This window comes from Pangasianodon hypophthalmus, chromosome 21, assembly GCF_027358585.1.
Source record: "Pangasianodon hypophthalmus isolate fPanHyp1 chromosome 21, fPanHyp1.pri, whole genome shotgun sequence".
In the NCBI taxonomy this organism is placed as follows: Eukaryota; Metazoa; Chordata; class Actinopteri; order Siluriformes; family Pangasiidae; genus Pangasianodon; species Pangasianodon hypophthalmus.
In genome coordinates, this window is record NC_069730.1 from 9,805,153 (window position 1) to 9,825,923 (window position 20,771).

At 40.6% G+C, this 20,771-nt stretch overlaps 1 protein-coding gene across 4 annotated transcripts in view; it reads left to right on the forward strand.

Moving 5' to 3' along the window:
- The window catches only part of arhgap12a (Rho GTPase activating protein 12a), a 120,832-nt gene that overhangs the window by 64,884 nt on the left and 35,177 nt on the right, over positions 1-20,771 (forward strand). For 2 of the 4 annotated variants that reach the window (XM_053227452.1, XM_026925914.3), the window contains exons 4-5: positions 8,830-8,934; positions 20,084-20,152. In XM_053227452.1, coding sequence (XP_053083427.1) covers positions 8,830-8,934; positions 20,084-20,152 — 174 coding nt within the window. The remainder of the gene's footprint in view (positions 1-8,829; positions 8,935-20,083; positions 20,153-20,771) is intronic. The other 2 variants (XM_053227451.1, XM_053227453.1) reach the window with 2 other exon arrangements.

The window sequence follows — 20,771 nt, forward strand, 5'->3', positions numbered from 1 at the left end:
AGTAATTATCATACAGCCATCATCAATGAAATTATTCTGATTAACCCCAAATAAAGACCAGCTGTTTCTGTAGGATTTTCTTCACATCTTCTTGGTTTCATCTGACTTCTGAAGCCATGATCTGCAAAGAGCTTACAAAGCCTGTACAGGGTCCCACTGTCAAAAGATATCGATCAAGAACGAGGTACAAAAAAATTTCCAAAACATTAGATGTACCTCGCTCTTGATCGATATCTTTTCCCTCCGAAGTTTTTAAAAGGACAAGACAAAAACTTAACAGGGAGGCTGTTAAGAGACCTGCAGCATCATTAATGTAGCTGCAGGAATATCTGACAAGTACTGATTACTCTCTGCATGTGACAACAATCTCTAATATTCTTCACATATCTGGGCTGTGGTGTAGGGTGGCTAGACAGAAGCCCTTTCTCACAAAAAAAACATCCAAGCTCAACTAAATCACCCCAAACTATGTGGCAGAATGTGTTATGGTCAGATGAGACCAATTCCAAAAGGTATAATAATTCCATAATTCCAAAAGGTATGTTTGGTGCAAAGAAAAAAAAAAGGCACTAAAGAACCATGGTGAAGCATGGTGGTGGCAGCATCATGCATTAGGGCTGCTTTTCTTCAGCCAGAACTGGGGCTTTTATCAAGGTGGAGGGAATCATGAATAGCTACAAATACCAGTCGGTTTTATTGCAAAACCTTCAGGTATCTGCTAGTAAGCTGAAGATGAAAAGGAATTTCCCATTTTAGCATGACAGTGACCCAAAGCATACATCCAGATAAACATAGAAATGGCTTAACCAAAAGATCAGCATTTTTGAATGCCCTATCCAGAGTCCAGACCTGAATCCAACTAAAAATCTGGGTTGACCTGAAGTGGGCTAGGCACAGGAGATGCCCTTACAGTTTGATGGATCTAGAATGTTTTTGCAAGAAAGAGTGAGACAATATTGCCAGGATGTGCCATGCTGATAGACTCTTAGCCAAAAAGTCTGTGAGGTGTAATATAATCAAAATATGCTTCAACAGTGTATTAGTTTAGGGGCAAAGACAGTTATGCAACCAGGATATTGTTTTTTATTTTTCCTATTTTTCCCTAAAATGTTTCCGATTTTCACTTCATTTTTATATGTTGTAATTTCACACTCAGGGTGGAAAAAGTTCTGACATGATTTATCTTGGTTTCATTTTTTACATCACAAAAACCTGCCATTTTAACAGGGGTGTGTAGACATTTTATATCCACTGTACGAACTCATAAACTACTCAAAATACTCAATTTAAAGTTTGCTTAGCCTATTTCTTTGTTTGTTTATCTATATGTGTTACCAGTTAGCAGCTGCGATTGCAGGAATTCTGCACCCCTACTTCCTGTATCTTTGCTATGACAGAATTTTTTCATGCCTGTCCATCAACATGTCAGATAATGATTTACTGTAACACAACCAATGCCTTCATGCCTAAAGTTGCGTTGTAATTATGGCATATGAGCCTGAAAACGTGCCAAACACAGCCAACTCACAACAATCATCAAAAACATGGTATTGCATTTTTATCCACTGACTGCTAAAATAAGGCTATTTATACCATATTTAACAAAGAGTAAATTATTGCAGCTTTTATTTTTACTTATGTATTTTTTTACTGGACAGTTCCTCCATATCCTCGCCCCTCTGATGTTTATGATGATGAGGACTGAAATATCAGCATTGTAAAATAATTAGCAATGTATTATAAAAATCAAAAATTGTTGCCAGTTACAGATGCAGTAGTGTATAATAGAATTTCTGAGAGAATTTGTCCTATATTCATGTGCTGTAGCTGCTGGTCAGGCCATCTATGTGTGTATGTGTGTGTATAGTGAATTAAGCACACAGATGAACAGGGTTGGCCATATTACTACAGTGGAAACTTTCTTTCAGCCTAAGAATTTACGTAAGTGTGCTAGCAATCTACAATTATTCATTTCTGACTTGGGAGCTTGGGAGTAATTGAATGTCTCAGTTATATGACCTATCAGAAGCAGTCTGGCCATTTTTATAATGGTTTTCTTTGCAAAGAAAACCTAGGCATAGATAGATTTCTAACTAATTTGGGGAATGTTTTTTTTTTTTTTTTTTTTTTTTTTTTTTTCTTTTTTTATATAGGTCTAAGGTGTCAAATTGTTCTTAGAATCAGGTTCATAATTATTTGGACACTGACAGTGTTATTGATATTATTTAAGCTGTCTATCACAGTATAGTATATTGGAGTTGAAATTAAATAATTATTAGGAGCTCAAAGTGCAAATTTTCAGCTTTAATTTAAGGGTATTTACTTCCAGGTGAACTGTAAAAGTAATTGGACAATTGGCTGATCAGCTTTTTCATGGCCAGGTGTGTTATTCCCTCATTATTTCACTTACAAGTAAGCAGATTAAATGTCTTGAGTTGATTTCAAGTGTGTGGCATTTGCATTTGGAGTTTGTTGTTGTTAACTCTCCAATCAATCAAGTCCAAAGAGCTGTCACTGCCAGTGAGGCAAGCCATCATTAGGCTGAAAAATCAAAACAAACCCATAAGAGATAGCAAAAACATTAGGTGTCTTAACAAAAGGACACACTGGTGTGCTCAGGAACACTGAAAGACCATGGAAAACAGCTGTGATGGATGACAGAAGATTTCTTTCCCTGGTGAAGGACAAACAATTGGCCAGATCACCCTCTAGGTGGTAGGTGTATCTCAACAATCATGTGAACACTTCACCAGAATAAATGCAGAGGGATTGCTACAAGATGTAAACCATTAGTAAGCCTCAAAAAACAGAAATTATAGGTTGCCAACATCTTAAAAAAGCCTGTGCAGTTCTCTAACAACATCCTATGGACAGATGGGACAAAGATAAACTTGTACTAGAATGATGGGAAGAGAAGACTATGGAGAAGAAAAAAGGAATTGCTCATGATCTGACACATACCATCTTATCTTTATGGTCTGGGCATGTATGGCTGCCAATTGTTTCTCTTGTAATTTTGTATTTTCTCTTGATGAATGACTGTTGACCAAAGTAGCAGGTGTAAACGGCTATATGATCTGCTCAGATTCAGTCAAATGATTCATAACTCATTGCCATTCTCATTCATATTGTAGATGGACAGTGACCCAAAGCATACTTTGAAAGCAACCCATGACTTTTTTAAGGCAAAGCATTGGAATGTTTTGCAATGGCCAAGTCAAACACTTGACCTGAATCCAATTGAATACAGTTGCAGTAAAGGCTTGGCAGAGCATCACCAGTGAAGAAAGTGTCTGGTGATATCTATGGGTTACAATCTTCAGGCAGTCATTGACTGCAAAGGATTTCCAACCAAGTATTATAAATGACAATTTATGTACAGTTTGTAACTGTCCCAGTGAATTTTTTCAAAGGTGCAAAATCACAAAATAATTTTAGGGGAGGGTCCCTCAACTGAAAACAACAAAAACACAGTAGGCCATTACAAAGTGTTTATATAATAAAGGCAATCCACACATCGCTACAGCATATGCACGAAAAACAGTCAATAAAGTCTTTTTTGAGTGCAAAACAACCCTTTGCGTTTATCATTTAGCAAAATAAAGGGGAAAAAAACTTATCTGGTGGAATGAATATTTGTCTCTAAGCCAAAGTATGCACTGAATCCGAATACTGAAGTCCTCGATGATGATGGTAGGTGAAAAAAGTTTCCTTAAAACATCTCACTCAAGTCCATTGATGAGAAGTCAGAGTAAAGAAGAAAATGGAGAGACAGAAACAAAGAGTTCTTCTAAAAAAAAAAAACCAAACAACCAACTAGTATTAACATTTAACAACAGCTCATAATTTCACCACTAGTTAAACTATTTATTCAATTCAATTCAGTTCAATTTTATTTGTATAGCACTTTTAACAATGGACATTGTCACAAAGCAGCTTTACAGAAATAAATGGATTAACAAAAATATATTGTAAATATTTGAATTTATCACTGTGAATTTATCCCTAATGAGCAAGCCAGTGGTGACGGTGGCAAGGAAAAACTCCCCGAGATGATATGAGGAAGAAATCTTGAGAGGAACCAGGGTCAAAAGGGATCCCATCCTCAGCTGGGTGCATTGGATAGTGCAATTATAAATAAATCCCTTCTATTATTGTGTACTATATGGACAAATAGTGCAACTGTGCAACCAATAAATTCATCACAGTTTTTGCAAGAAGTCCGGCTGGTTAAAATCTATCCACTGTCCACTGATGGAGTCCTGATTACGAAGCTGCTTGTGGTAACCGCAGCCCCAAAGCCGCTACAGCAATCGCAGTCCCAAGCCATAACAGTATAGCTCCCCATATGTGATCCCCAAGCCATCTCCACAGCCCCCAGGTGGCACCATCCCCAGCAATCCAAACAGTTCTTCAGGCAATCCATATGGGGCCACCCCCAGCAGCAGCAAGCGATCTCAACCGATGAGAACTCCAACCAGAAGTAGGCCATCAGGATGGGTCAGGCAGCGAGGAGGAGCAGAAGGGGTCAGGATCACTGGCATCACTGGCATCTCAGAAGTAGCATGTGTAGCTCGACAGAGAGTGAGGGAGAGAGAGAGACGGAGAGAAAGGAAGAGATTGTTAGGTGAGCTTTTGTCCTCTAATGGTTAAGCATGATGTACTTTGCATGCAAAGTGCAAGCAGGGACTCTGGCAAGACTAGCTATGACAGCATAACTAAAAGGGAGAGCCAGAAGCTAACACAGACATGAGGGCACCCTGGGACATAAGGCAGCCAGCCACTCCACCATTGACAAACCTGAGTGAACGTGTGAGAGTGGGGGGGCGACAGCATCCAAACATCCCAGTTCACCACAACACTCTATGCCTGTGAACCCTCCAGACCTGCCCCTGTACCTAAGAAAACTATTTACAAAAGGCTTGACTAAACAAATATGTTTTCAGCCTAGACTTAAACACTGAGACTGTGTCTGAGCCCCGAACACTAAGTGGAAGGCTGTTCCATAACTGTGGGGCTTTGTAAGAGAAATCTCTACCCCCAGCTGTAGCCCGCATTATTCGAGGTACCAACAAATAGCCTGCACCTTTTGATCTGAGTAGGCGTGACGGATCATAAAAGACCAAAAGTTCGCTCAGGTACTGTGGCGCGAGACCATTTAGTGCTTTATAGGTCAATAGTAGTATTTTATAATCAATACGAAATTTGATTGGGAGCCAGTGCAGTGTGGATAAGATAGGGGTGATGTGGTCATATCTTCTGGTTCTAGTAAGGACTCTCGCTGCTGCATTCTGGACTAACTGGAGCTTGTTTATGCAACTACTGGAACATCCAGACAGTAAGGCATTACAATAATCCAACCTAGAGGTAACAAAAGCATGAACCAATTTTTCTGCATCGTGTAGTGACAATATATTTCTTATTTTAGCAATATTTCTGAGATGAAAGAAAGCAATCCTAGTTATATTATCTACATGAGCTTTAAAAAGAAGGCTAGTGTCGATAATCACACCAAGGTCTTTTACTGCTGCACATGATGAAACAGAAAGGTCATCCAGAGTTATTATGTAATCAGAAAGCTTACTTCTAGCTGCATGTGGTCCTAGTACAAGTACTTCTGTCTTGTCAGAATTAAGTAAGAGAAAGTTAATAAGCATCCAGTTTCTAATGTCTTTTACACATTCCTCAACTTTATTAAGCTGTTGTCTGTCATCTGGCTTTGCTGAAACATACAACTGTGTGTCATCAGCGTAACAGTGGAAGCTAATACCATGCTTACGGATAATTTTACCCAGAGGTAGCATATATAGAGAAAAGAGCAGTGGGCCTAAGACAAAGCCTTGCGGGACACCAAACTTTACCTTAGTATGAGAAGAGAAGTCACCATTTACGTTTACAAACTGATAACGATCAGTCAAATAAGACCTGAGCCAGGAAAGGGCTTAATGCCTACTACATTTTCTAGTCTATCGAGGAGAATAGCATGATCAATGGTATCAAAAGCTGCACTAAGGTCAATCAGCACCAGCAAGGAGACACAACCCTGATCAGAGGCCAGTAGTAAGTCATTTACAACTTTTACCAGTGCTGTCTCTGTGCTATGATGAGGCCTAAATCCTGACTGATACATTTCATGAATGTTATTCCTATGTAAGTATGAGCATAGCTGCTGTGCTACAACCTTTTCAAGGACCTTGGAAATAAAGGGGAGGTTTGATATTGGTCTATAGTTAGACAGCTGACAGGGGTTAAGGTCAGGTTTTTTAATCAGGGGCTTGATAACTGCTAATTTAAAAGATTTAGGTACATAGCCAATGCTAAGGGAAGAATTGATTATCTTTAAAAGAGGTTTGATTGTTTCAGGAATTATCTGTTTGAGGAAACAAGTAGGTAAAGGATCTAGCATACAGGTTGATGATTTTGATGATGAAATTAGTGAAATTAGTTCAGTCTCTTCAAGGGGAGTAAAGCGTTGTAGTTGTTTATCTAATATATTATCATCTACAGGGTTGGTTATAGAACTGTCCGGTTTTAAATCAATAGTCTGAATTTCTAGCCTGATATTTTCAATCTTACCATTGAAAAAATTCATGAAGTCATCGCTACTATATAATGATTGTGTGCGTGTTTCTATTGTGGTCTTATTCCTAGTTATTTTTGCTACAGTATTAAATAAGAATCTAGGATTATTTCTGTTATCCTCAATTAGGGTGGAGAGATACAGTGATCTAGCAGCACTAAGAGCTTTCTTATAGCTCAAAAGGCTCTCCTTCCATGATATTTGAAATACTACCAAGTTAGTTTGACGCCATTTACGCTCTAGTTTTCGAGTGGTCTGTTTTAAAGTTCGTGTGTGATCGCTATACCAGGGTGCTAGCTTTTTCTCCCTAATTATTTTTCTTTTAAGTGGAGCTACCTTATCTATTGAGTTGCAGAACGTTGATTCTAAACATTCAGTTGCCTGGTCAAGTTCTTTGGGATCAGACGGTGATCCAATCATGGTTGATAAATCTGGGAGATTACTGATAAAACTCTGTGCAGTTGTTGACGTGAATGTACTTTTGACATGGTGATGTGGCAAGGTGCATATACTATGATTAATACACATTTTAAATGAGATGAGGTAATGATCTGAGATAGCTTCAGACTGTGGACATGAGACTATATTTTCTATATTTAATCCGAATGTTAGTATTAAATCAAGACTGTGACCACCACTATGGGTGGGTCCTATTACATTCTAATTAACCCCTACAGAATCTAGAATGGACACAACTGCTGTTCTCAGAGGGTCATCTGGATTATCAAAATGAATATTAAAGTCTCCAACAATTAATGCCTTGTCTAAAGAAACAACCAGGTTAAAGATGAAATCCGCAAATTCACATAGGAATTCCGAATATGGCCCTGGGGGTCTGTAAATAATAATTACTGGAATCACCTGCGTAGACCTATTTTTAGTGGCTACGTATGTTATGTTAGAATAAAGAACTTCAAATGCGTTGAATTTATGACTAGGTTTTTGTGTGACGGCTAGATTATCATTATAAATGACTGCGATGCCTCCACCTCTGCCAGTTAGACGGGGTTGATGTACGTAACTGTACCCGGGAGGACTAGCTTCATTTAATGCTACAAACTCGTTTGGTTTAATCCACGGTTCTGTTAAATACAGTACATCAAACTCCTGATCAGTAATGGTTTCATTAACAATAAGCGCTTTAGACGTAAGAGATCTAATATTCAACAGTCCTAGCTTCAGATCAACGGTGCTGGCTATGCATTCAGTTTGGTTTAATTTTATGTTAATTAGGTTACTAAAACTAACTGTCTGAGTATGTCTATAATTTTGTGTAGCTCGGGGAACAGACACAGTCTCAATACGGTGGAACCTAAGTGACGACTCAGTGCAGCTAGCAGACGGTCGGTTTAGCCTGCTTGTCTGCTCCCTGGCCTTGGCCCTGGATTGTCACTGATTAACTAGGCCTGTTCTGAGACTATGTGCTATGCTGCAAGAAATGAGAGCAGCACCTTCCCGTGTGGGATGGATACCGTAAGTGCAAAGTTACAAAGCACAAAATAAACTGATACATGATTGAGCTGAAAACCTTAGTTTCTCAATCCGAACTCAGTTTGCAGTGAGGTTATGTAAGTGAAAGCCATGCTTTCTCTTAACCAGACAGGTATGTCTTACTCTACTGCCTACATCCATTTTATCCCTTAACACAGAAAATTCTATAGGGCCCCCTGGAGCACAGTAGAGGAACTACAAAAAAAAAAACTTTTTTTGCACTATGGTCGGTTACAAGTTACTTTGTACCCTTAAAGGTGAAAGTGTGTACTTTGAGCTCATATTAATTATTTAATTTCAACTCCAATATACTGTGGTAGACAGATGAAAAAACATAGCACTGGCTTGAGTCAGGGTAGGGCACTTAAAGGCCTGCAGTTTAAGTGTCTGAAAGAGCAGTGTGACAGGGAGGGGACGATTATGGTCATATTGGCAGAAATACAGGGGAGACCATATGGTCTGGCCAAAATATACACTCCAAATGGGGATGACCCTAACTTTGTGATACTAGAAGGCATCCTGAGTGATTTAGGAGATTATCCAATCACTGGCCACCTCCCTCCTGTAGGCCGCTTCATCTCCGCCAGTGATCCGTCCTATCACTGGCGGAGACATTTAGACAGCTACTTGTTCTGAATCTGCCTATAAATTGTTTAATTGTTATTTTAGAATATTAAAATGAATTGAACATGGACTTGTATCTGCAATATGTGTTTGTGTGTTAATTCTGATTTAGTTCAATCTGTCTCTTGATGCAGGGGAGTGGAAATATGGCCAAAACATGCAGTTTGGACCGAAGACAGCCACCTCCCATAGTAACGAAATGGAGGCATAGTACATGCATATTGGAGACTAACAATAAGGTATACGCACACACACATAATAATTTAAATACACATGGAACACATAAAGCGAATATGAGACTGACACAGACAGTGCACAGAAAACACAGATTACAGTACCCATATGGCAGTAAACTAAGTAAGTAAGATAAAAATGAAATGCTAAAATAGTAACAGAAAGTATGTAAAGTGATTGTAGTGCAGGTAATCATAAGGTGACTATATAATTTGTGATGGTCCATAAAAAAGAATAAATAATAATAAATACAGTGCAGAGGAACGGGAAGAAAGACAGTTAAACGGGGTGGATGAGTTGTACACTCAGATAGCAATGGGTATGAAGGACCTGCTGTACCACTTTCTGTGGTGCTATGGCTGGATCACTCTGGAGCTGAAAATGCTCTGCTGCACAAACAGGTGTTCATGGAAGGGGTGAGTTCATGATGAACAGCAGTCCTGTCGTGCAAAACTGATTCCGGGGAGTCCAGGTTGGTCCCAGTGACCTGTCCAACTTTGCTTATCAGTTTGTTTAGTCTGCTGAAATCTCCTGCTTTGATGTCACTACCCCAGCATACTGCTGGGTAAAAGGTGGCACCCGCCACAACCGACTTGTAGAACATACGTAGTATCCTGTTGCATACACTGAAGGACCTGAGCTTCCTCAAAAAGTAGAGTCTACTTTGTCCATTCTCGTAGACTGCCTCAGTGTTACATGTCCCATCCAGTCTGTTGTACAGGTGCACCCCAAGGTACTTGTAGGATTCCACCATTTCCATGTCCTCCCCAAGGATAGAGACGGGTCAGCAGAGATTTAGATCTTATAAAGCCCACCACCATTTCCTTTGTCTTGGCCATGTTGAGCTGTAGGTTCTTTTCACACCACTCAACAAGCTTTCAATCACAGCTCTATACTCCAAGTCTTGCCCTTCATATACACACCCCACTACAGTAGTCATCAGAAAAGTTCTGTAGATGACATGTACTCAAATTGTACTTAAAATCTGATGTGTACAGTGTGAACAAGAAAGGAGATAGAACTGTTTCCTGTGCTGCTCACTGCCTTGTCCAGCACAGAGTTTCTCAAATGCACAAACTGGGGTCTGCCTGTAGTCAGTGATCCAGGAGGTTGTGGTGGTGTCCACTTGCATTACATTTTTTGCCCAAGCAAGGATGGTTGTATGGTGTTAAAGGCACTGGAAAGGTCAAAGACCATGACTGTCATAGTACTGCCAGATTTGTCCAAGTGGGAGGGGGCCCTCTGTAGTATATAGATAATGGCATTGTCTACACCAACTTGATGTTGATAAGAAAACTGCAGGGTGTCCACTGATGAGCCAGCTTTAGCTTTGAGATAGGCAAGAACCAATCTGTTTAGGGTCATGCGTGAAGTAAAAGAACTGGTCTGTAGTCATTTGGAACTAGAAATAGACAGCTTTTTCCTGCATGCAGGTACTGCTCTTTTCCTCAGGCTCAGGTTTAAGAGTCACTATAGTATTTCACAGAGTCTATCTGCGCAGGCCTTCAAAACCCTCGGGCTAATGCCGTCTGGCCCTGTGGCCTTGCTCTGACAGAGTCTTAACAGCTCCCTTTTCACCTGGTCCGTAAAGACTTTCAGCCCAGGAGAAGCACATTGAACCTCCTGTCTGTCCAAGGCTGGTAGTGTTTGTGCAAGATGTGTACTCCGGCCTGTGATTGTACAGGTGAATTATGTCTTTGCTGGGTTCAAGGGGGAACCAGGAAGCAGCATCCGCTCTGTAGACTTTGACCTCTGAAGTGGAGTAGAAGGGGGAGGGTACTGTACTTCCCTCAGTTTGCTCATTGCTGTTCTTGAAGCCAGTGACCAGCTTCATACCACTCCACACATCCCTGGTATTATTCTGCTGCAGCTTCATCTCCAGTTTTTTTTTGTAGGAGTCCTTGCACTTCCTTGTCTTCACTTTCACTTCTCTCTGTACCCGCCTCCTTGTCCCTTGCTCTAAAATCTCTCTTCTTCTTGTTTAGGAGTGCCTTCAGCTCATTGGTTATCCAGGGTTTATTGTTTGGAAAGCAGTGAACTTCTCTACTGGGAAGAAGGTTTTCATCACAGAAATTGATGTAGTGTGGGACACAGTTAGTCATACTGTTAATGTTCTCCCCATGTGGATCACAGACTACATCCCATTCTGTGGTCTCCAAACAGCCACGCAGAGTCTCCAGTGCTTTAGGAGTCCATTACCTAACTGTTCTTTTGAGTGCCGGTTGTTGGCGGACAGCTGGGAGTGAGCAGAACCAGATTGTGATCTGATCTGCCAAGTGGGGAATAGTAGAAGAATTTCTAACGTTTGCATACAGTAAGTCCAGTGTTTATTTGGTTTCTCTCTGGTCAAACATTTAACAAACTGGTGGAAAGTAGGCAGAGTGGAGGAGAGAGAGAGATGGTGTAAGTAACCAGAGATAGCCAGAAAAGCACTGGGGTGTTGTGTTTTCGGTCCAGCAGTGATAATGTGGATGTGTAAACAATGACAGTGGTGTACGGGAATTCTCTTGGCATATAGTATGGGCACAAACCCTCCACCAACAGTTTACTGTCTGGTCTGCAAAAGCGCTCCTTAACAGTAATATCTGTTTACAAGCACAGCAGTGCCCCCACATTTCCCCTTATATGCCAGTATTGTCTGAAAACCGACGATGTTTGCATTATCAGAGATATGTGCCTGTAGCCATGTCTCAGTGAAGCACATTATGCTACATTCAATTTAATTCAATTTTATTTTTATAGCACTCTTAACAGTGGACATCGTCACAAAGCAGCTGATCAGAAATGTTTAAATTGCTGACATAAATTTTAAATTTATCCCTAATGAGCAAACCAGAGGCAACAATGACAAGGAAAATGAGATGACATGAGGAGGAAACAGACTCAAAAGGGAACCCATCCTCATCGGGGTGACACCGGATAGTGCGATTATAAATAATTTCTCTTCTATAATTGTATATTATATAGTGAAAAAGTGATAATTGTGTTAACAGGAACTTGACTATGAACATCAGAGTCATATCTGAATTCATTATAGTTTTAACTTAAAGTCTATTCTATTAAACTGAAGTTATTAACTGTTCAGTGATTTGAGTGTATGATGTTCTTAGCAATTGCAGTCCTAAGGCCATCCAAGGAAAAACATCCACAGCCATCCTTATGGTTTCTACTCTCGTGGTGCATCAACCATCAGAATGGGGGAAAAAGTGTGATCTCAGTGGTTTTGACCGTGGCATGATTGTTGGTGCCAGACGGCTGGTTAGAGTATATCTGTAACTTATGATTTCCTGGGATTTTCACACACTACAGTCTCTACAGTTTACACAGAATGGTGCAAGAAAGAAAAAACATCCAGTGAGCGGCAGTCTGAAGACGGATAACACAACACATCGAACCATGAGGTGGATGAGCAGAAGACCCCATCAGGATCCATTTCTGTCAGCCAAGAACAGAAAGCTGAGGCTGCAGTAAGCACAGGCTCACCAAGACTGGGCAGTTGATGACTGAAAAACATAGCATGAATCCAAACATTATTGGACATTGGTGCCAAGGTCACACATCAGAGACTGTTGTTTTTCAGTTCTTGTTTACTGGTACTAACTGAAGCAGCTGCTTTTGCCCCAGGCGTCTTCAAACATAGATGCTGCCAGAGAAGAGGAAGGCAAGCTGGCATCTTAGTGAGGCTCAGGAGATGAACCAACCACCCTCCACCCTGCTGGCAAGCGTACAGTCCCTGGAAAATGACTTAAGAGCACAGATTCTTTTTCAGTGGGAAATACGAGACTGCAATATGATTTGCTTAACTGAGACTTGCCTGTCGGAAAAGGTACCAGACAGAGCCATTGAGCTGGCAGGCTTCTTTGTACACAGAGCAGACAGAATTAAACATCTTCCTGGTAAGAGCAAAGGAGAAGGAATATATATTATCATGAACAAATCTTGGTATGATAACTGGCATGTACAAACCATCAAGATTTTCTGCTGTCCTGGTCTGGAATGCTTAAGTGTCGACCATACTGAGCAGGAAACTCTTCACCCAGAGGCCACTTTTATCACAGTCTGGGATTTTACCAAAGCAAATTTAAAACAGGCTACTCCCAAATGCTACCATCACATCTCCTGCAACACATGAGGAGACCAGACACACAACCATTGTTATCCTCCTTTCTGGAATACCTACAAAGCCCTCCTCCGTCCCCTGTTCAACAAATCAGATTGTTCTTCCATTCTACTCCTCCATGCCTGCCTGTAGGCAGAAACTGAAACAGGAAGTGCTTCACATGAAGTGTTCTGTGCTGGTCTGACCAGTCCGACTCTGTGCTTCAACATCATGTTTTGATCACGTGGACTGGGGAATATTTCACGCTGCCACAGACAACATCATAGATGAACACACAGGATTGTATTTAGGATTCACCAGGAAACGTGTGGAGGATGTTGTTCTGACCAAAACAGTCCAGGTGTATCCCAAATCCCATGGATTTATGGACAGCCATAAATGCAGGAACTTCTGCTTTGTCTCCAGGAATACTGAGGAATACAAAAAAGCCAGTTATATGCTCCACAAGACCCTTAAAACAGCCAAGCATGCATACAGAGCCAGAGTGGAAACTCAGTTCAACACCAGTAATGCACATAACCTGTGGCAAGGACTGCAGAACATTATAGATTTTAAAACCAAAGCCAGCTGCGCCTCACCTCTCTCCCAAATGAGCTAAATGCTTTCAACCCCCTTTTTGAGGTAAATAACAACAATCTCTCAGTGAGAGCACTCACCATGGACACAGACAACACACTATAGATCTCCGAGTGGGAAGTGCGTCGCCTCTTCTGTCGAGTAAACACCCAGAAAGCAATCAGGCCAGATGGAATCCTCAGAGCATGCACAGGGCAATTAGCTGGTGTGTTCACTGACATTTTCAATTTTTCCTTAACTCTATCTACTGTACATGCCTGTTGTAAAAAGTCAATCATTGTTCCTGTCCCCAAACACAACAACATGACATGTATAAATGACTGATACCCAGTTGCACTTACTCACATCATTAATAAGTGCTTCGAGAGATACATCAAAGACCTGATCTGCCCCATGCTCCGAACTACACCAGACCCACTTCAATTCACCTACTGGCAAAATAGATCTATGGTTGATGCATTTTCCACTGCACTACACACTGCCCTCAGTCATTTAGAACAGAGGGATACCTATGGGAGAATGCTCTTTGTAGATTATAGTTCAGCATTCAATACCATACTTCCCTCAAAAGTGGACATTAAGCTAGGGATTTGGGCCTAAATGAATCCTTATGCAAATGGATCTCCAGTTTTCTGACTGGCTGACAGCAAGTGGGAAAGAGGGGGCCCCAACTGTTCATTTCCACTAATTATCAGTACAGGGGCTCCACAAGGATGTGTGCTAAGCCCTCTCCTCTTCTTCTTGAATACTTATGACTGTGTGGCTACGCATAACTCCAGCATTATCATCAAATTGGCTGATGACACAATGATCATAGGCCTGATCTCACACAACCATGAGATAGCATAGAGGGAGGAGGTCAGAGCACTGTCACAGCAGTGCCAGGACAACAACCTCTCCATTAATGTTGAGAAAACAAAGGAACTGGTGATAGACTGCAGAAAGCAGGCAAGAACATACAGCACACTCAGAGTAAATGGGATGGCAGTAGAAAGAGTCGGCAGTTTCAAATTCTTTGGGTTTCACATCTCTGAGAATGTCACATGGTCCACATGTACTAGAGCTGCAGTGAAGAAGGCACAGCAATGCCTTTACCACCTATGGTGGTTCAGATGGTTCAGCATGAACTTTGTAGTCCTCGGGTTGTTCAACAACGGTACCATTGAGACTGACTGGCAGTGTCACCTGTTGGTTTGGGAACTGCACTGCTTTCGAGCGCAGAGCACTGCAGAGGGTTGTATGAATGGCCCAGGGCATCATTGGTGCTGAGCTTCCCTCCCTCCAAGAGGTCTACACCAGGAGATGCACAAGGAGGGCTTTGAGGATCATAAAAGCCTCCAGCCACCTGAGCCACGGTCTCTTTTCGCTACTACCTTCACGTTGATGATACTTCGGCATCAGAGCACATACAAACAGACTCAGGAACGGTTTTATCCCACAGGCGATACGGCTGCTTAATAATAACCACTCACACCTGTAAAGAGCATTTAATTTTTATTCAACATTTAGGACTTATACAGGGTGTGAATTAGACTACACTATTGCACTATTGACAAAGTGACATAATTGTAAATATAACCATAATTTTAATACTTGGATTAAAATCCTTTGCAGTCAATGACTGCGTGAAGTCTGGAGCCCATGTTCTCAAAACTCAAATTCAGAGTTTCCTCCCTGGAGATGCTTTGCCAGGCCTTCACTGCAGCCAACTTCAGTTGCTGCTTGTTTGTGGGTCTTTCTGCCTTCAGTCTTATCTTCAGTAAGTGAAAAGCATGCTCTATTGGGTTGAGATCAGGCGACTTGGCCATTGAAGAATATTCCATTTATTTGCCTTCAAAAAGTCTTGAGTTGCTTTTGCAGTATGTTTAGGGTCATTATCCACCTGCACTGTGAAGCAGCGTCCTATCAGTTTTGTAGCATTTGGCTGAATGTGAGCAGAGAGTATAGCCCCATACACCTCAGAATTCATCTTGCTACTTCTGTCAGCAGTCACATCATCGATAAACACCAGTGAGCCCGTTCCATTGGCAGCCATACATGCCCATGCCATTAACACTTCCCCCACCATGTTTGACACATAATGTGGTATACTTTGGATCATGAGCTGTTCCTTTCTTTCACCATACTTTTATCTTCATTCTGGTACAAGTTAATCTTGGTTTCATCAGTCCAAAGAATCTTATTCCAGAACATGGGAGGCTTTTTTAGATGTTTTCTGGCTAATCTAATGCTAATGTTTAAAGTCTAATCTGGCTTTCCTGTTCTTGAATGTTACCAGTGGGTTGCACCTTGTTGTAAACCATCTGTATTTACATTCATGAAGGTGTCTCTTGATTGTAGATTTTGACAATGATACGCCTACCTTCTCCAGAGTATTCTTGACTTCTGTTGATGTTGTGAAGGAGTTTTTCTTCACCAAGGAAAGGATTCTGCGATCCACCACTTTAGTTGTCTTCCGTGGTCTTCCAGGCCTTTTGGTGTTGTTGAGCTCACCAGTGCTTTCTTTCTTTTTAAGAATGTACCCAGCTGTTGATTTGGCCAAACTGAGGTTTTTGCTGTCTCTCTTATAGATTTATGTTGTTTTTTCAGCCTAATGATGGCCTCCTTCACTTGCATTGAGATCTCCTTGGACTTCATATTGGTAGCTCCAGCCAAACAGCTGCCAAATGCCAACTCAATACGTGGTATCAGCTCCAGACCTTTTATCTGCTTCATTTGTCTTGAAGTAACAAGGGAATGGACCGCACCTGGTCAATTAACTTCTTGTCAGTTAATTGTCCAAATACCTTTGAGCCCCTGAAAATGGAAGTACTTTGCTTAAAATGGCTATAATTCCTAAATGGTAAATGCCATATTTTTGTGGAACCTCTTAAAATAAAGCTGAAGGTCTACACTTTGATCACATCTTGATTATTTCAAATCAATTGTGGTGGTGTATAAAGGCAAAATCACAAATCTCCATTATTGTCCAAATACTTCTGGACCTAACTGTGTGTGTGTATATATATATATATATATATATATATATATATATATATATATATATATATATATATATATATATATATATGTACACACATGTAAATACAGCTGCACAAGACCTCTGAAGGTATGCTGTGGTATCTGGCACCAAGTCATTAGCAACATAGGAAATAAATATTCTACTAACATTATAGCAACAGATCCTTTAAGTTGTGCAAGGTGTGGCCTCCATGGATTGGACTGGTTTGTCCGGCACATCCCACAGATGAAGAAGCAGCCTTTATTAGGCACAAATACATTACAGCACAGTGAAATTCTTTTCTTCAAATATCCCAGCCATGATATGGTGCAGAGAGGGCTCGCCTTTTATACTTAATAACTGTAACATGACAATAAATCTGAGTATGTGTTTGCCTACTTTATAGCAGTTCTAGGAAGAATTGAATCTTCTACACCCCAGTGAACTATGGAAAAAAAATAGTAATGGTAATGTTATTCTGTCCGCTAGGTGATCCATGATGGGGTCATAAGGGTACATGGGTTAACAGGTAGTCAAGTGGTGAAGCATAATGCTTGCAGACACAATGTGTAAAGTTTTGACTAAGGATGTTCCTTGCATAACTGTTATTGCTATTATGTACAGATTAGTCAAATCAATGAACAGGTGGTAATACATGAATCCAACCTCTGATAACCTCTGATAAGCTACTGATAATTCATTATTGATAATGACTCTAAAAATGCAGCTTAGGCTACATGCCCTTTTATACAAGTCCCTTTTTATGGCCAGTTTTATAAATGGGGAAATAACCTCCTTTTAATTTGGCTTTGCATGCTGTATGTTTACTGATATCAACAAAAATATGATATTGCCACTGCTGAAATGCTATATCTCTGATATAAAACTAAGACCTCTAAATACTTTTGAAGTGTGACATGACTTTCACAATGTATGATCCAAAATCCATTTTAAAGAAACAGTAAAATTGTTTCCATGACAGAAGCTTATGTCAGGGGAAACAGTGTATACCTGCACTGGTAATTATCCAAACAACCAATCATATGGAAGCAGTGCAGTGAATAAAATCATGCAGATACAGGTCAAAACCTTTAGTTAATGTTCACATTAAACATCAGAATGGGGAAAAATGTGTTCTCAGTGAATTTGACTATGGCATGGGTCATATCCTCACACACATCAGGCTATAGAGTTTATGCAGAGTCGTGAAAAAACCAAAAAACATCCAGTAAGTGGCATATATACACCATATGGCCAAACGTATGTGGACACCTGACCTTCACACCCATATGTGGGCCTTCCCCGAACTGTTGTCCCAAAGTTGGAAGCACAGAATATCTAGAATGTCTTCGTATGTTGTATCAGATTTCCCTTTACTGGAACTAAGAGACCCAAACCTGTTCCAGCATGGAAATACCCCATGCACAAAGTGACGTTTAAAAAAATATGGATTGCCAAGGTTGGTGTGGACTGGCCTGCACAGAGCCCTGACCTTAATGCCACTTAACACCTTTGGATAAATTGGAATGCTGACACTGTGGCAGGCTTTCTCGCCTGACATCAATGCCTGACCTCACTAATGCTCTTGTGGCTGAATGGCCACAAATCTCCCCAGCCATGCTCCAAAATGGAGTGGAACGCCTTCTCAAAAGAGTGGAGCTTATTATAACAGCAAAGTGGGGACTAAATCTGAAATGGGATGTTCAACAAGTACATATGGGTGTTATGGTCAGGTTCCACACACTTTGGGCAATATACTTTATGAGGAACACTATACTAATATTGGGTAGGGCCTCCCTTTGCTCTAACAGCATCAATTATTCATAGCATGGATTCAACAAGATGATGGAAACATTCCTTTGAGATTCTGGTCCGTGTTGACATGATTGCATCACGCAATTCCTGCAGATTTTTAAGGTGAACTTTAATGCTATGAATCTCCCTTCCTACCACATCCCAAAGGTGTGCCATTGGATTCAGATCCTGTGACTGGGAAGGACACTGAAGAACACTCACTGTCATGTTCATGAAACCAGTTTGAGATGACTTTTGCCATTAGAAGATGGGTAAATTGTGGCCATAAAGGGATGAACAATACTCAAATAGGCTGTGGCATGATTCAAGCGATGATTTATTGGTATGAACGGGCCCAAAGTGTCCCAAGAAAACATTCCCCACACCGTTACACCACCTCCACTAGCCTGGACTGTTGACCCAAGGTTGGGTACATGGATTCATGCTGTTGGTGCCAAATTTTGACCTACCATCTGTCTGCCTCAGCAGAAATTGGGATTCATCAGTCCAGGCTACATTTTTCCAGTCTTCAACTATATAGTTTTGGAGAGACTGTGCCCACTGCAACCTCAGCTTTCTGTTCTTGGCTGCCAGAAGTGGAATCAACATGGTCTTCTGCTGTTGTAGCCCATCCACCTCTAGGTTCGACATGTTGTACATTCTGAGATGCTTTTCTGATAACCATAATTGTACAGAGTGGTTATCTGAGTTACTGTAGCCTTTCTGTCAGCTAAAACCAGTCTGGCTATTCTCTGTTGACCGCTCTCATCAACAAAGCTTTCCGTCCACCGAACTTTGAAAAGATGCAAGTTGCAAATGATCTGCAAGCCACACTTTCAACACACTAAGCTGATATACATATTATCTTTTCACTTTTCACTTTCATCTTGCTGTAACCAATTTTTATAGCTCTATAATAGAAAGGGGTAGTACAATTAACTAGTAATAAGGAGGACAGAGGTCTTATGCATCCAGGTAGATTCATTTTGTAATATGGGACCATGTGACTGACAGGTGTTTCTTGTTGCCCAGGTGTGTTCTGTTAGATTGACTGTTTAAACAGTTAATAGCTCTGAATGTCTACTTTTGTTTTGAACCCTGGGTTTGGCTTGTGAAAACTGCATTTGTTGTTAAAAAGGATACACCAACATGAAGACCAGAGAGCTGTCTATGGGACAAAAGCAAGCCATTTTGAAGCTTAGAAAAGAGGCGAAATCGCACGTCATTGCACAAGCATTAGGCAACTGGAATGTCCTGAAAAAGAAAGAAACCAATGGTGTACTAACAACCAAACATTGAACAGGTCAGCCAAGGAAAACAACAGCAGTCAGTGACAAACATTGTGAGAGCTGTGAAGAAAAAAACAAAAACAACAGTCAGTGAAATCAACAACAACCTCCATAGGGCAGGGCTGGGGGTAACACAATCCATCGTTTGAAGACTTCAAGAGCAGAAATATACTCTCTTCCGTATCCTATATTTGTATGATTAGCAGTTGTGTGATACTCTCTTCCGTATTGCTCCCCACTTGGTAGCTATAAATGGTAGCTATAAATTATATTTATATAATTATTAATATTTATTATTAATTCAAGTAATTAAGAATTTTAAAGTATGTATTTGTCATGGTTATAGATAATGTGTTTGCTGATTTCCTCTTTAGGAGCCTTCAAAAGCTGGCACCCCAGATTCAGAATTGTTGGACCTTTCGTCCCCCAAACGTCCTCATTCCGTTAGTATAACATTCTCTCACTTTCTCTTTATTTTCCCAAAACTCTTCCTCTTAAATCATTCTGTCTTTTTGTTTCACTGTAGTTACTGAATAATTAGTAAACTACCAAATAAATAAATTCCTAAATAATATGCTTTAGGATGAATAAGCTGGGACTGGGTTAATATAGTCCTGTAAAATAACTGTAAGTGTTTGGATGTGGGGAAGGAATAGGAGATTGGGAGCTGATTTGTTTCAATTTGTTTTTATGTGACAATGACATCAGCTTTCAAATCACAAAGTTCATTTTTTAAAAACCTTATCAGTAATGCTTCAGCTTTATTTGTATTTTATACTAGCTTGTGGGCTATTTTAAAAATTATAGCAAGGGGCTCCAGAGTGGCACAACAGAAAAGTGTTTGTCCCTATCATCCAGAGATCACCCTGTCATCTGTGGCCAGGACTGGAAAAATTAGCCATGCTGTCTGGGTGAGAGGGATGGTATACTCGCATTCCCCTGTCAATCACAGCGAAACTAGCCAATCATGGTCTATGAGCTCATGAATGCAGAAGGGGGTGGATAGCACTTTTCCTCTGAGTGTGTTATGCCGCCCTGTGACACAGCATGAACACCAGTTTG